The sequence below is a fragment of the Chionomys nivalis genome, chromosome 12 (genome assembly GCF_950005125.1).
Source record: "Chionomys nivalis chromosome 12, mChiNiv1.1, whole genome shotgun sequence".
NCBI classification, from domain to species: domain Eukaryota; kingdom Metazoa; phylum Chordata; class Mammalia; order Rodentia; family Cricetidae; genus Chionomys; species Chionomys nivalis.
The window spans coordinates 70,862,847-70,875,474 of record NC_080097.1 but is presented as its reverse complement, the minus strand read 5'-3'; the positions used below and the strand labels follow the sequence as shown (position 1 = coordinate 70,875,474).

The 12,628-nt window shown below is 41.0% G+C and overlaps 1 protein-coding gene across 3 annotated transcripts in view; it reads left to right on the top strand.

Annotated features, from left to right (window-relative positions):
• Adk (adenosine kinase) overlaps nt 1-9,075 on the top strand; it is a 390,903-nt gene extending 381,828 nt beyond the window's left edge. For all 3 annotated transcript variants that reach the window (XM_057786610.1, XM_057786612.1, XM_057786611.1), the window contains one exon: nt 8,238-9,075. In XM_057786610.1, coding sequence (XP_057642593.1) covers nt 8,238-8,362 — 125 coding nt within the window. In that variant the 3' untranslated portion in view covers nt 8,363-9,075. The remainder of the gene's footprint in view (nt 1-8,237) is intronic.
• The last annotated feature ends 3,553 nt before the right edge of the window (nt 9,076-12,628 follow it).

The window sequence follows — 12,628 nt, the reverse complement described above, 5'->3', positions numbered from 1 at the left end:
GAAAAACTTAAACATTAATCATATAGACATATATAGACATACATATATTCAATGAAAGGCATGATAGATATATTCAATGAAAGGTATGATAGATATGAAGAAAAGCAAAGATGTTTTCAAAACTCATTATTTCTTTTTGTCCCATATCATGGCTCTTGACATGAGACAGAAACTCCAGAAACTCTGGGTGTTTTTCTTACCAGCAGGCTTGGAATTGGAGAGGGACTGAGCCAGAGTCCAACTTCAAAACCAGCTCTATAAATTTAGAAATATGGTTTAGTATATTTTACTTACACAACTTATTCAGTTTTCTTGATAGTTCCTATTGGGCAGGTATTTTTCCATCTGTCAGTATCCAAACATCCAGGATCCCTTGAATTTTTCAAAGATGAGTGTTTTCCTGTGGAGATAAGAACAGAACCCTGCCCCCATTCTATATGTTTTTCTTACCACCTGTAGGAATATCATCATTGTGGATGAGTTGTCATTTCTCCTTTCCAAGAGGTTTCTCCTCTTCAAATCGAACCTTTATCAATTTTGATGGTATCCACAATTTTTCTTCTCCTGTGGAAACAAGAGCAAAACCCCTTCCCCAACGTAGCACATCTCCTGGCTTCCATTGAGAGGTCAGCACATCTTTGAAATAAATCGGTTGATTTAGTTCAGCAGACTTTTCCATTATCCAATGTCTTTCTGCCGCTGTCGTTCCTTTCTCATTAGCGTTAAGAAAATTCAAGGTTAATAAAGCATTATGTAATCTATTTCAGGGGGTATTTTCGGTTCCTTTCTGTTTGTTCAGCATATACTTTATAGTACAATTTGATCTTTCTATAACTGCCTGACCTGTAGGATTATTTGGTATACCTGTAATGTGTTTTATATTATAATAAGCAAAAAAGCGTTTCATTTTCTTAGATACATATGCTGGACCATTGTCTGTCTTTATTTGTGCAGGTATACCCATGATGGCCATAACTTCCAATAGATGTGTGATTACTGAATCAGCCTTTTCTGAGCTCAGGGCAGTAGCCCATTGAAAACCTGAATACGTGTCTATGGTGTGGTGTACATATTTTAATTTACCAAATTCCATAAAGTGGAACACATCCATCTGCCAGATTTCATTTCTTTTAGTACCCTTTGGGTTACTCCCTGCAGGCAACGGTGTTTGATTATAGAAAGAACAAGTAGGACATCTCTTTATAATGGCCTTAGCTTGTTGCCATGTAATGGAAAATTCTTTCTTTAGGCCTTTACTATTGACATGATGCTTCTTATGAAATTCTGAGGCCTGCAACATGCTTCCAATCAATAATTGATCAATCTCAGTGTTGCCTTGTGCTAGAGGACCAGGCAGACCTGTACGGGACCGGATGTGTGTTATGTACATCGAACAAAGCCTGTTCCTGATTATGTCTTGTACCTGGATAAACAATAAAGTCAACTCTGTGTCATCTGGTATAAATTCAGTGGTTTCAATATGCAAGATAACTCTTTCTGCATATTGTGAATCTGTAACTAAATTAAGAGGTTCTTTAAAATCCCTTAGCACCATAAGAATGGCATATAATTCTGCCTTCTGGGCAGAATTATAAGGGCTTTGTTCCACCTTACTCAATTCATCTGACTTGTAACCTGCTTTCCCTGATTTATTAGCATCAGTATAGAACGTACGGGCTCCAGTTACTGGAACATCACGTACAATTCTAGGAAGAATCCAAGAAGTTCTCTTTATGAGGTTAAGTCTATCACTTTTGGGATAGTTGCTATTAATTTCTCCCAAAAAATTAGCACAAGCTCTTTGCCATGGTTCATTGTCTTCCCATAACTTTCTTATTTCCTCAGTAGTAAAAGGCACTATAATTTCTGCTGGGTCTATACCTGCTAGTTGACAAAGTCTCAGCTTACCTTTTATAATTGATTCAGAGACTTTTTCCACATAAGTTTTTAATTTTTTACTTGGTTTATTAGGTATAAATATCCACTCTAAAATAATATCTTCCCTCTGCATTAGAATCCCTGTGGGAGAAATTCTGGAAGGCAATATGACTAGGATGCAGCTAAGATTTGGGTTCACCCTATCCACATGTGCCTCCTGTAATTTTTCCTCAATCATTGTCAGTTCCTTTTCTGCTTCAGCTGTCAGTTTTCTTGGATTATTCAAATCTTTATCACCATCTAAGGTTTTGTTTGAATGAACTATTAGATCAGGTGTTATCCCAATAGCTGGTCATAGACTGGAAATGTCTCCTAACAGTCTTTGGAAGTCATTAAGAGTCTTTAACTGGTCTCTCCTAATTTGTGCCTTTGCATTTTAATTTTCTCTAACCCTATTCTGTAACCTAGGTAATTAATAGAATTCCTCTTTGAATCTTTTCAGGGGCAATTTGTAATCCCCATTTAGGCAAGACTTTCTTTACTTCTTCAAACATCCTTTCTAAAGCATCTTTATTTGAATCAGACAATAAAATGTCATCCATGTAATGATAAATTACGGACTTGGGAACTTGCTTACGAATTATTTCCAATGGCTTACTTACAAAATATTGGCACAATGTAGGACTATTGAGCATCCCCTGTGGGAGGATAGTCTATTGATATCTCCTATTAGGCTGAGAATTATTATAAGTAGGCACTGTGAAGGCGAATTTTTCTCTATCCTTTTCTTGTAAAGGTATAGTAAAAAAAACAATCTTTCAAATCAATAACTATAAGAGGCCATCATTTTGGTAATAGAGAAGGCAAAGGAATTCCAGACTGTAGAGGACCCATAGGTTGAATTACCTTGTTGACAGCTCTTAGATCTGTCACCATTCTCCATTTACCGGATTTCTTTTTTACAACAAACACAGGAGAATTCCAAGGGCTGGTTGATTCTTCAATATGGTGAGCATCTAGTTGCTCTTGCACCAGCTATTCCAATGCCTGTAATTTATCTTCAGCTAGAGGCCACTGTTTGATCCATATTGGCTTCTCAGTTAGCCATTTTAAAGGTAGGGTTGTTGGTACCTCTAAAGGTTTGGTATTTGCTGTATGTTCTTGTACAGCCTGAATGGCTGGTGACCTTTTTCAATAATACCTCATCATATCTTTCCCAGAATTATGAGTTCCTGGAACTACAGGAATGTTAATCTGTGTATTCCATTGCTGTAGCAGGTCGCGGCCCCATAAATTTATTGCAATATTGGCTATTTATGGCCTTAGTCTTCCTATTTGCTCTTCAGGCCCTATGCATTCAACCCATCTTGTGCTTTGTTTTACACGAGCTAGGGTTCCAATTCCCAGAAACTGAACATCTACCTCTTGAAGAGGCCAATTCAGATGCCAAGATTCTGGAGTAATGATACTTACATCCGCACCTGTGTCTAATAAGCCCTCAATAAAAGTGCCATTTATACAGACTCTTAGCTTTGGTCTTTGATCGTTAATAGAAGTCTGCCAAAATATACGTTTACTCTGTCCTACTGGGGTTTTTGACTCATCCTCCACGCGTAATTCATCATTTAGACCAGTATTACTTTTTACAGCAGAAATTGGAGCTTTTAATTTTCTTGGTGAGGCACGTTCTCCACTGTGACTGGGAATGACTGGGCCACTGTTGGCTTGGGGGCCTGCGAGAGGCCCCTCAAGGAGTTTCCCAATGATATCGGGTTGCCCTCTCTGTCTGTTGTTGACCTGCATTCGTTGGACCAATGCTGGCCTTTACCGCATCTCCTACATATACCTGAAGGTCGAGGTCTCCTATTTTTGTCATTCCCAGAAGAGATATTATTCCTAGAAATTCCTTGCCTGCAATCCCTTTGCAAATGTCCTAATTTACCACAATTAAAACACCTGGCAGTTTGATGTCTCCTCATTGCTTTGGAAATCGCTTCTCCTACCCAAGATTCATTCATCATTATAGCTAAACATCTCAACATTCATCGTATGCTGAATCCATTCATCCATAGGTGCTGATCTAGACTTTAAAGGCCCAATTATCTTTTTGCATTCTATGTTTGCATTCTCAAAAGCTAGAGATTCAAGAAGTATTCATCTAGCTTCTGGGTCTGTTACCCCTATGTCCAGAGCCTTAATTAATCTTTGCAAAAAGTCAATAAAGGGTTCTCTCTGTCCCTGCCTAATCCTGGTATATGATTCAACCCTTTTTTGCTGGATCTTGTATCCTATTCCAAGCATTTAAAGCTGCTTGGTGACATAGACACAGTACTTCTTCGTCATAAAGAGCTTGGACCTGTGGATCAGCATATTCTCTTGCACCAAGATTTTGATCTTGGGAAACCTCCACACCTTTTGCTCTTCCTTGCTGTTCCATATGTTTGGATTCTTCTCTGAAATCGATTCCAAACATCAAGGAAGGTCCATCATCTAAAACTGCAGACACTAACTGATGGAAATCACAGGGGAGTAGCTCTAGCATTAGAAGCCCAAGTCCTTATCATTTCCTATGCAGAGTGCAAGCCAAAATTAACAATAGCTTGCTTAATTTCTTTCAGATCATTCATTGCTATTGACGTCCATCTAGCTTCTTTGACTCCCTTTGAGCTTTTAGAAGTTGACGCTTTGTCAGAATTAAGTATAGGGTGTGTTGCTAAAACCCTGGGTAAGCCAGTTCTAATAGCTGGTGGCGGCATTGTATCCTGTCCTTGTGCCTCTTACTCTGTTCACCAGCTCCAATAATTTCTTCAATCTTTTCGAATCTTTTTATCATTGTCTCTCTTAAACCTGAATCTCCTGACCTGTATCTGTTTCTAGTGATTTCACTGAGGTACCATTTTTTTGGTCCCCATTCTGCACCTGTGATTCCAAAGCTTTAATTTTTTTCCTTCAAAGATAACATGTCCTCCTTAAACTTTTCTTGTATATCATGTAGATTCCCATCTTGGAGGTACATTCTGTCTGTTACCTTATCAAAACTTTGTGATAACGTCTGAACGTCAAATTCAACAGCCTGAACCCTTTCAGGTAACTTTCTAGTACCCTTGGATATGGAGTCAATTTTGTCTATCATAGTATCCACTTGTTCAGATAACCTCTGATTTTCAATAATTTTAATCCTGTCAATTAGTTGTTCATTATTAGTTCGTAAAGATTCTATCGTTCTTAGGAGTGCCATATTCTTCCTTAATGATAGAATATGGAAAACTAAAACCTAGTAACAAGCAAATTAAGGTATCCCCATAATCATATAAACCTTGTATGATATAATTCACTGTATTAGTAAACAAAGCAGTAAAATTTGCGTTAGAAACGAAAACTGCCATATTACCTATTATCCAGCAGGTGGCGCTGTTGCCGAGTTGCGACGAAAACGGGGTCCTATTTCAGTGTCCGCCTTAGTAGACGTTAAAAACTGGAAATTGCGAGTTTCTCAACAAAGTAAATGTAATTAAATCAATTCCATAGACGGAACCAGAAACCCAGAATCCAGGGGTAGAGAAGAGCAACGTGGAAGCCGCTTATGCCTCCACATGACAAAGTCGCCCCAAGGGGTTGCAGCTTTCGGCAACTGCTTGCGCTCTGGTTCGCGCCACTCAAGCGCTGCGCTTGCAAGGGAGATTTAAAAATGACTCAGAAAAGAGCAAACTACATGAGCAGAGACTACGCGGGCCTGTGGAGTTTACATCCATCTGGGGAGGCAAACAATAGGGTGTGTGGGGACTTTAAGTCAATCTGAGGTGTCTAAAGGGAAAATATAAAGAACTGCAGCAAGAAAAGCCACTGTGTGATAATTTATGTTAAACTGCTGGCTCCACGCACAAGGCACAGGCCGCAAGGCACAGGCCGCAAGGCACAGGCCGCGGCTGAAGGAGGGAGGGCTCAGTCCTAAAACCAAACATTGGGTGCCAGATGAAGGCGAAGGCATAAGTTACAAGCAATCCCACACCAGTTTGGAATTATGATTGATAGAATGGTTATTTAAAGGGGGAAAAAACTTACAGATCACTGTCCCAGACAACAGCCCTCTGTGCAATCAGGAAGGGAGTCTAGTCGCCAGAAGCGGAGCAGGAAATAAGAGAGAGCAAGGAGGGAAGTGGCCACTTTTTTAAAGAGAGAGACCACACCCCAATGGGCTGGTATCTCAGCAGCTATTGGCTGAAGGAGCGGAAGGACCTCCCGCAACAAAGGGGGAGCATCTGTGGTCCATCCTGACCTTGTTCTAATGACTAAATCAATACGTCAGGAACTGAGTCAACATCTGTGGGTTGTCTTTGCCTCAGTTCCCAGAATGGAGTTATGTTTGAAGGTTATTCACAAGGACACAGGAGGATGAGCAGTCCAGCATGGGGTGGGGGGGCTACTGTCCCGTTTCCAAGAGAGAGTGAGTGTAAGGTTTTAGAAAAATGTCTTAGGGTTGAGGGGGCTTACAAATGCATTTAGAGTCTTTCAGTGCAGATCTGTGATCCCAACATTCAGGGTACAGGAAGATGCCAACTCAAGTGTGAGGCCACCCCAGGCTACATCATGAACCCCTGACACAGAGCGTGTGCACATGCAAAGCGGAGGGCAAACATTCTTGCTTTATTTTTAGTCTTAAGAAGAAAATGAAATATTCATCCCTTACCTTAAAATATTAGCAGTAAATTTTTATAAATTTCTTTCTCAAGTGGAAAAGTTCTTTTTTGTACCTCTTTTTCTAAATTATGAAAATCAGGACTAGCTATTAGATGTTGTCGGATAGTTTTTCTCTATGTATTCAGATGATCTAAGGTCTTCACTCTTGGCTTGTCACATTACATTGATACTTTATTTTTTTGAGACAGGGTTTCTCTGTGTAACCCTGGCTATCCTGGAACTAGCTCTTGTAGACAAGGCTGGCCTTGAACTCACAGAGATCTGCCTGCCTCTGCCTCCTGAGTGCTGGGATTAAAGGCGTGTGCCACCACAACCCAGCTTTTTTTTCCTGCTTTTTTAAAGATTTATTTTATTATTTTATGTATATGAGTGTTTTGCTTGCATGTACAGCTATGCACCACACGCATGCTTGGTTCCTTCCCAAGGAGGTGGTCAGCCTCTGTGGTGCTAGGAATCAAGCCCGGGTCTTTGGCAACAGGAGCTCTTAACCACTGAGCCAACTCTCCAGTCCCCTGTTTCCCCCCTTTCTTAAACCCTTTGTGGCTACTGTATAATATTTGAAGAAGTTTGTTTCATATAAATTTTTATTTCAACTGCTCCTAGAAGAATAATAACCCTGGCTCCTTTTATTCCATTGTGGTAAGAAGCTGATTCAATGCTGCTTTCTGTTCTCTGTAGACCAGGCTGGCCTTGAACTCACTGAGATCCACCTGCCTCTGCCCAGGACTAAAGGTGCAAGCTTCCACCCCTGGCCCTTTGCTATTTTCACTTGACAGTCAAATCCATCAGGTGCTCAGCTGGGGAAGTTAGTGGATTCCATTGCTGCCTGTGGTGTTCTCTCTCTCACTTGCTCGCTCTCACTCTCCCTCCTTCCCTCTCCCTCTTTCTACCCCCCCCCCCTCTGATTTTGTTGGTTTTTGGAACAGACTCTCACCTAGCTCAGGCTGGCCTTGAATTCACTCTGGAGCCTAGGATGACTTTGCAATCCCCTCTCCTGCCTCTGCTTCCCAAGCACGAAACTGCAGGTGTGCACTGCTGTGCCTGAAGCCTGCAGCTCTGGTAAGAGACCACAGGGCTTTCTTGAAATAGCAATGTACTAGGAATAACTAGGGAGGAAGGCAAAGACTCAAGTAATGCATTTCAGCAGAGCTTGCTCTCAACTTTCCCTCTAAGTGAGCCGCCCTCCGTGTGGCGTTTGTGGGTGGCGTGAAATCTCAGGGAGGAGGACTTTGCTTCTCACACTTTCAGAGGTTGCAATAAAGCCAAGCAGTTCACAGACGGCAGCCGGGAAGCAGAGCCATTGTCTGCACTGCAGCTTCCTCTTTCCCCTCCTCATCCACTCAGGGCCCAGCTACCTACTAGGCGGTGCCACTCACGGGCAGGGCAAGTCTCTCCCTGTAGTTACCAACATGCTTACGGTCACACTCTACTAGTCCGCTAGGCGCATCTCCGTCCACCAAGTAGACAGTCAAGGCTAACCTTCACACTGAGACCAGAGTCACTGGGCGCCAGCTGAGCTCTTGGCATTTCTTTTTTCTTTGTTTGTTTGTTTTTCATGACAGGGTTTCTCTGTGTAGCAGCTCTGGCTGTGCTGGAACTCGAGCTCTTGATGTTTCTAATGCTATTGCACACACTCACGTTCTCTCTTTTGTCTCTTCTAGGGTTTCTCTCACAGCTGGTCTATGACAAGCCCCTGACCGAATGCATCCGCGCCGGCCACTATGCAGCAAGCGTCATCATTAGGCGAACAGGCTGTACCTTTCCCGAGAAGCCTGACTTCCACTGATGGAAGGCAGAAACCTCAGGCTGCAGTGGCCATGTCCTGAGCGTTCCTGATGCAAGAAAGAATAAACTCATCTGCTGTCTCTGCCAACCATGAAGCCATGATTCACATTCTTAATTTAGAGGGCTCAGTACTGCTCCTAGAACCTTTAGTCTCTGAAATCTGAGGGAAAATGTTTATTTCCATAGTTTGTTAGTGCTTCGTAAATGTCTAACAGGATCACAACATTTCAATAGAAACTTTTATTTCATTTTTGATTGTAATTTCATCTGTATTTAGTAAATTGATCGGTTTTTTTACATTTCTGCTTTCAATACATGTGCAATTTAATATAATAGACTTTTAAAAGAAATTAATGCTAACATCATTCTTAAGCTTTTTATAGAAATATATTTCATTTGGAAGTGTGTATGCACACACATCTCATATATATACACATATACATATATGTATATGTGTATATATATCTATATATATCTGATAACTACTCAAATAAGGTACAGGAATGTTTATCACACCAAATTACTCGCTATCAGCTCTTCAGTGGGCCCCAGACATGTGAGGGCCGTGGACAAATGCGGCCCCCAACTTTTGCATCATGTTCTATGTTACTGAGATTGTACCCTTTTGCCTCCTGATGGTACTCTGTAATTTGATACAAATAAATTGCCATAGAGAAATCTTTTCTGTCTTGACTTACGCTCAATAAAACTAAGGAAGAAATTGTTGTAGTACTGTGCTGCCCTGTATGGTTTTATTGATGGGGCGAGGAAAAGAAATGAAGTACATTATATATAAATATCTATGTGCACACACACACCACATATTATAACAGACCAGTAAGTATTCTTATTTGCAGTAGTAGAATTATTAGATCATATATAAACTTTCCTCTGCCCCACAACTCCTTGTCATATGTTACTTTTTTTTTTTAGGATAGTATTAGGAGGGAATTTCAGTGAGTACTGAAAATTCGCCAGTGTTTAATTTCCAACTGTAACCTTTTTGAAGGAACCACAAAAGCTTTCCAAAACAGCTGTAGAGCTTCCTTCTGGCTGTGGTGGCTGTAATCCAAGCTGAAATGATAATCACAAGCTCAGGGCCAGCCTGGGCTACTTCACAAAAGTCAGTTTCCAAAAACAAAAGCATATTTTTGCACCTGCAGAAGTGTCCTGTTCAGCCGGGCGGTTGTGGCACACACCTTTAATCCCAGCACTCGGGAGGCAGAGGCAGACGGATCTCTGTGAGTTCGAGGCCAGCCTGGTTCAGTCCCAGTGTTTCCACACACTTGTCCAGCACTCACTCGTGCCTGTCCCCACGGCACAAGCCAGCCTTCTGCAGGAGCTATGTGTGTGAGGCGTGCATGTGTTGGTGCAGGGTTTCTTCCTGGCCTGGAACGATTGGCCCAGGCTCTAGGGATCTCCTGGTTCTGCCTCCCCAGCACTGGGGTCACAAGCATAGAGCACTGTTTGCGTTTTATGAGGGATTCTCCAGCCGGTGAACAAGACAAGCCAGAGCACGGTGCGGTTGTAGGGCTCAGATAATTGAGGAACCCCAGACTGTTTCCTGTGTTGGCTGCACCCCTTAAGAGTCCTCTTTCTTTCTTTCTTTCTTTCTTTCTTTCTTTCTTTCTTTCTTTCTCTTCCTTCCTTCCTTCCTTTCCTTTCTTTCTTTCTTTTTTTTTTTTAGGTTTTTCAAGACAGGGTTCCTCTGTAGCTTTGGAGCCTGTCCTATAATTTCACTCTGTAGACCAGGCTGACTTCAAACTCACAGAGATCTGCCTGCCTCTGCCTCCCAAGTGCTGGGATTAAAGGTGTGCGCCACCAGCGCCTGGCCCCCTTGAGATTCCTAATAGCAATGCAAGGTTTCTGCCTTGTGCACATCCTCAGTGCACTGACACTTGTTATTCTGCATTTTAACCCCATCGCAGTGGACGTGGTCTCTCTGTGACTCGCACACGCTGTCAGCTCTTTCTGTTACTCACTTGATGTGTCTTAAGATCCTTTTCTGACTCTGTGAGTGAGTAATTCACTTGACTAGTAAGTTGTATTTTCAGTCTGTTCCGTATGATGACTTAAAATGTCTCTCGCGTCATGGAGGTTGTCCTTTCTGTTTCTAGAGATGTCATGTCCGGACAAGATGTCTCACTTTCAGTGCAGTCCAGTTGTGACTGAAGCTTTTCTTTTTTTTTTCCTTTTTCTTTTCTTTTCTTTTTTTTTTATAGCCAGGTTTTTCTGTGTGGCCCTGTCTGTCCTGGAACTCACTCTGTAGACCAGGCTGGCCTTACACTCAGAGATTTGTCCCACCAAGTGCTGGGATTTAAGGTGTCCACCACCTCTACTTCTACATTTGGTCCTCAGGGTTAAGAGAGCAGGCTGCTCTTCCAGAAAACTCAGATTCAGTTCCTATTTACCACAGCTGTCTGTGACCCCAGGCCCAGGGAATACAATGTCCTCTGCCAGCCTCCCTGGGTACCGCCCATACTTGGTGAACAGACATACATGCAGGCAAACACCCATACACATTGGATTTAAAAAAGAAAACCAAAGGTTTTTGTAAAAGAGCAGTAGAGAGATCAAAGTATGTGGCTCTCATTTCTCTTTGGAGCCCCCGGGTTATTGCAGAAACCAGCCTGGCTCACACAGTAATAGACAATCATATACACATAACGGACGCTGTGGGGAGGAGGCGGGTTGAACACACGGTTTTTAAAATTATCACACCAACAGGTAACTAGAACTGTGGGACTGACTGTACCATGAGTAAAAACCATCTGAGCATTGAATTCACTGGCAACTAGAAGATTAATCAACAGAATCTCAGACAGCCCCAAACACACCTATTAGAGGAAAAGGTGAGTAGAAAAGGTAGGAACACATGCAACACCACAAAGAGCAACACAATACCAGTAAAACCTAAAGACCCTACAACAGCAAGACCTGAAAAACCAAATATAAGTGAAACAGAAGAAAATGACCTAAAAAATAACTTCAAGAGAATGTTTGAAACAAAGAGGAAATGAGAAATTCCCTTAAAGAAATGGAGGAAAAGACGAACAAAAAAATTAGAAGACATCAGCAAATCCCTTAAAACCAAGAGAAAAGCAATCAAACGTATAAAAGAAACTATTCAAGACTTGAAAACTGAAATAGAGACAATAAAGAAAAGACAAGTCAAGATAATTATAAAAACAGAAATCAAGAGAAACCATTCAGGAACCACAACCACAAACATGAACAGCAGAATACAAGAGATGGAAGAGAGAATTGAAAGCGCTGAAGATACAATAGAAGAAAGAGAATCATCAGTTAAAGAAGAAAACATTAAATCTAACAAAAGCTTAACCCAAAATATCCAGGAAAGATGGGACACCATGAAAAGGCCAAATCTAAGAATAATAGGTATAGAAGAAGGCGAGGAAGTTCAACTCAAAAGCATAGAAAATATATTTAACAAAATCATAGAAAACTTGCCCAAACTAAAGTAGGATATGCATATGAAGACACAGAAGCTTACAGAACAAATAGACTGGATCAAAAAAATAAAAAGTCCTCTCACCACATAATAAAACACTAAACAATACAGAGTAAAGAAAGAATATTAAAAGCTGCAAAGGAAAAACCAAGTAACATATAAAGGTAGATTTTTGGATTTACTCTCAAAGGTAAATGAAAACCAGAAAGTAGTGGGCAAACATTATGCAGATGGTAAGAGACCATGGATGCCAGCCCAGACTACAATACCGAGCAGAACTTTCAATCACCATAGAAGGACAAAACAAGTTATTTCATGACAAAACAATACCTAGCCACGAACCCAGCCCTACACAAAATATTAGAAGGAAAACTCCACCCTAGGAAGTTGGTTACACCAACAAAAACAAAGACAACTGAAGGCCTCAAAGCAGCAAATCCCAAAGAGGGGAAAAACATACAAATTAACATCACCAAAAATGAAAACTAAATTAACTGGGGATAGCAATCAATGGTCATTAATATCCCTTAATGTCAATGGACTCAACTCACTTATAAAAAGGCACAACATAACAGATTGGATACAAAAACAGAATCCATCCTTCTTCTCCATTCAAGAAACACATCTCAACATCAAAGACAGATATTGTCTCAGAGTATAGTGTTGGGAAAAATATTCCTATCAAATGGACCGAAGAAACAAGTGGGTATAGTTATCCTAATATCTAACAAAATAGACTTAAAACAAAATCAATCAAAAGAGACAAAGGTCATTTCATTTTAGTCACAGGAAAAA